Here is a 2,309-nt window from a genome sequence, read left to right as displayed (position 1 = left end):
ACTCCCCAAAAAAATCCCCAAAATTCCCCAAAAATCCCCCAAATCCCCCATAAATTCCCCAAAATTCCCCAAAATCCATTTTCCCCCAATTTTCCCAAAATCCCCCCAAAATTCCACAAAATTCCCAAAAATCCCCAAAAATCTCCCCAAAAATTCTCCAAAAAATCCCCCAAAAATTCCCCCCAAAATTTCCCCAAACTTTCCCCCCAAATCCCCCAACAAAATCCCCAAAACTCCCCCCAAAATCCCCCAAAAACCCCCCAAAATCTTCCCCCCAAAAATCCCCAAAAATCCCCCAAAAATCCCACCCCATTTCCCCAAAAAATCCCCCCCAAATCCCGGGCCAAATCCCCCAAAATCCCCAAAAATCCTCCCAAAATTCCCCCAAATCATTCCCAAAAATCCCCAAAAATTCCCCCCCCAAATCCCCCAAAAATATCCCCAAATCTCCCCAAGTTTTTCCTCAAAATTTCCCCAAAATCTTTTTCTCAAATCTTCCCAATTTCCCCAAATCCTCCCCCCACAATCCCCACATAGGTTCCTCCAAAATCCCTCCATAAATCCCCCAAATCTCCCCAAAAATTCCCTTCTCCCCATCCCCCACCTTCCCACAATCCCCAATCCCCACACTTCCCAATTTTCCTATTTCCAAATTTCCCCAAATTCCCCAAAATCTCCCAAAATTCCCCCAAAAATTCTCCATTTTCCCAAATTCCCCCAAAATTCCAACCTCATTCCCCAAAAAATTCCTCATTCCCCTATTCCACAAAATTTTCCCCCAATTTCCCCAAATTTTTCCCACATTTTTCTCCCACAAAACTTTTTCCTAAATACTCCCCAACTTCCCCATTTTTCCCAATTTCTCAAATTTTCCCCCAAATTCCCCAAAAATTCCCCCAAATTTCCCAAATCCCCCAAGGAGAATTCCCCAAATCCAAAATTCATCCCCCAAATTCCACAAAAATCATCTCAAAAATCCCCCAAAGACACAATCCCCCCGAAAAAAAAACCTCCAAAAATCCCACCAGAATCCCCCCAAAAATCCTCCCACCAAAATCACAAAAAATCCCAAAGAATATCCCCCAAAATCCCACAAAAATTCCCCCAAATCCCCCCAAAATCCTCCCAAAAATTCACCCCGAAATTTCCCATTTTTCCCAAAATTCCCCATTTCCACCCCCTAAAAATCCCATTTTGACCCAAATTTCCAAATTTCCCATTTTTCACCCCAAATTCCCCATTTTCCCCAAAATTTCCCCATTTTCCCCTAAAATCTCCATGTTACCCAAATTCCCCATGTGATGACCATGATGATGACCATGACTGCCCATGATGACCATGACGACCATAATGACCATGATGACCATGCCCATGATGATGACCAAGCCCATGATGATGACCATCATGACCATGCCCATGATGACCATGGACGACCATGACCATAATGACCATGATGACCATGCCCATGATGATGACCAAGACCATGATGATGACCATCATGACCATGCCCATGATGACCATGACGACCATGACCATAATGACCATGATGACCATGCCCATGATGATGACCAAGACCATGATGATGACCATCATGACCATGCCCATGACGACCATGCCCATAATGACCATGATGACCATGCCCATGATGATGACCAAGACCATGACGATGACCATCATAACCATGACCATCACCATGATGACCATGCCCATGATGACCATGATGATGATGGCCACGATGCCCACACCACCCTCAGGGAGGAGCAGGCCGAGGAGGTGAAGAAGAAGAAGAAGGACGACGAGGAGGACACGATCCCCCCCGAGATCTGGGAGCTGCTCAAGGGCGTCACCAAGAAGAGCGTAGCATGCGACCACGCCTCCAGTACGGCATCACCCACCGGGCGCATGCCTCCCAGCCAAGAAGATCAAGGTGGAGCCCAAGAAGAGTAAGGTGGGGCTTTGGGAGAATTTGGGCATTTTGGGAAAATTTATGGAAATTTATGGAAATTTTGGAGAATTTTGGGGATTTTGAAGGATTTTGGGGATTGGAGGGATTAGGGGGATTTGGAGGATGGAGCACCTCAAGAAGATCAAGGTGGAGGCCAAGAAGAGCGAGGTGGGGGTTTTGGGGAAATTTGGGGATTTGGGAAAATTTATGGAAATTTATGGAAATTATGGAAATTTGGAGAAAAATGAGGATTTTGGGGGTTTTGGAGGATTTGGGAGGTTTGAGGACAGGGGAGGCTCAAGCCCAAGAAGATCAAGGTGGAGGCCAAGAAGAGCTTAAGGTGGGCGTGGAGAATTTGGGCATG

The 2,309-nt window shown here is 46.0% G+C and overlaps 1 protein-coding gene across 1 annotated transcript; it reads left to right on the top strand.

Moving 5' to 3' along the window:
- The first annotated feature begins 1,338 nt into the window (after positions 1-1,338).
- Positions 1,339-1,947, top strand: LOC115917180 (sarcoplasmic reticulum histidine-rich calcium-binding protein-like). The gene has a single exon (XM_030970908.1). It carries the CDS (start codon positions 1,339-1,341, stop codon positions 1,945-1,947), a length of 609 nt encoding a protein of 202 aa, XP_030826768.1.
- Positions 1,948-2,309: the final 362 nt, after the last annotated feature.

Source organism: Camarhynchus parvulus, unplaced genomic scaffold, assembly GCF_901933205.1.
Source record: "Camarhynchus parvulus unplaced genomic scaffold, STF_HiC, whole genome shotgun sequence".
NCBI classification, from domain to species: domain Eukaryota; kingdom Metazoa; phylum Chordata; class Aves; order Passeriformes; family Thraupidae; genus Camarhynchus; species Camarhynchus parvulus.
Note: the sequence above shows the minus strand (reverse complement) of the source record. Positions and strands in the feature narration are given on the sequence as shown.

Excerpts from the sequence above, each read along its gene's own strand:
- LOC115917180 (XM_030970908.1), top strand. The coding sequence starts at position 1,339 with ATGACGACCATAATGACCATGATGACCATGCCCATGATGATGACCAAG.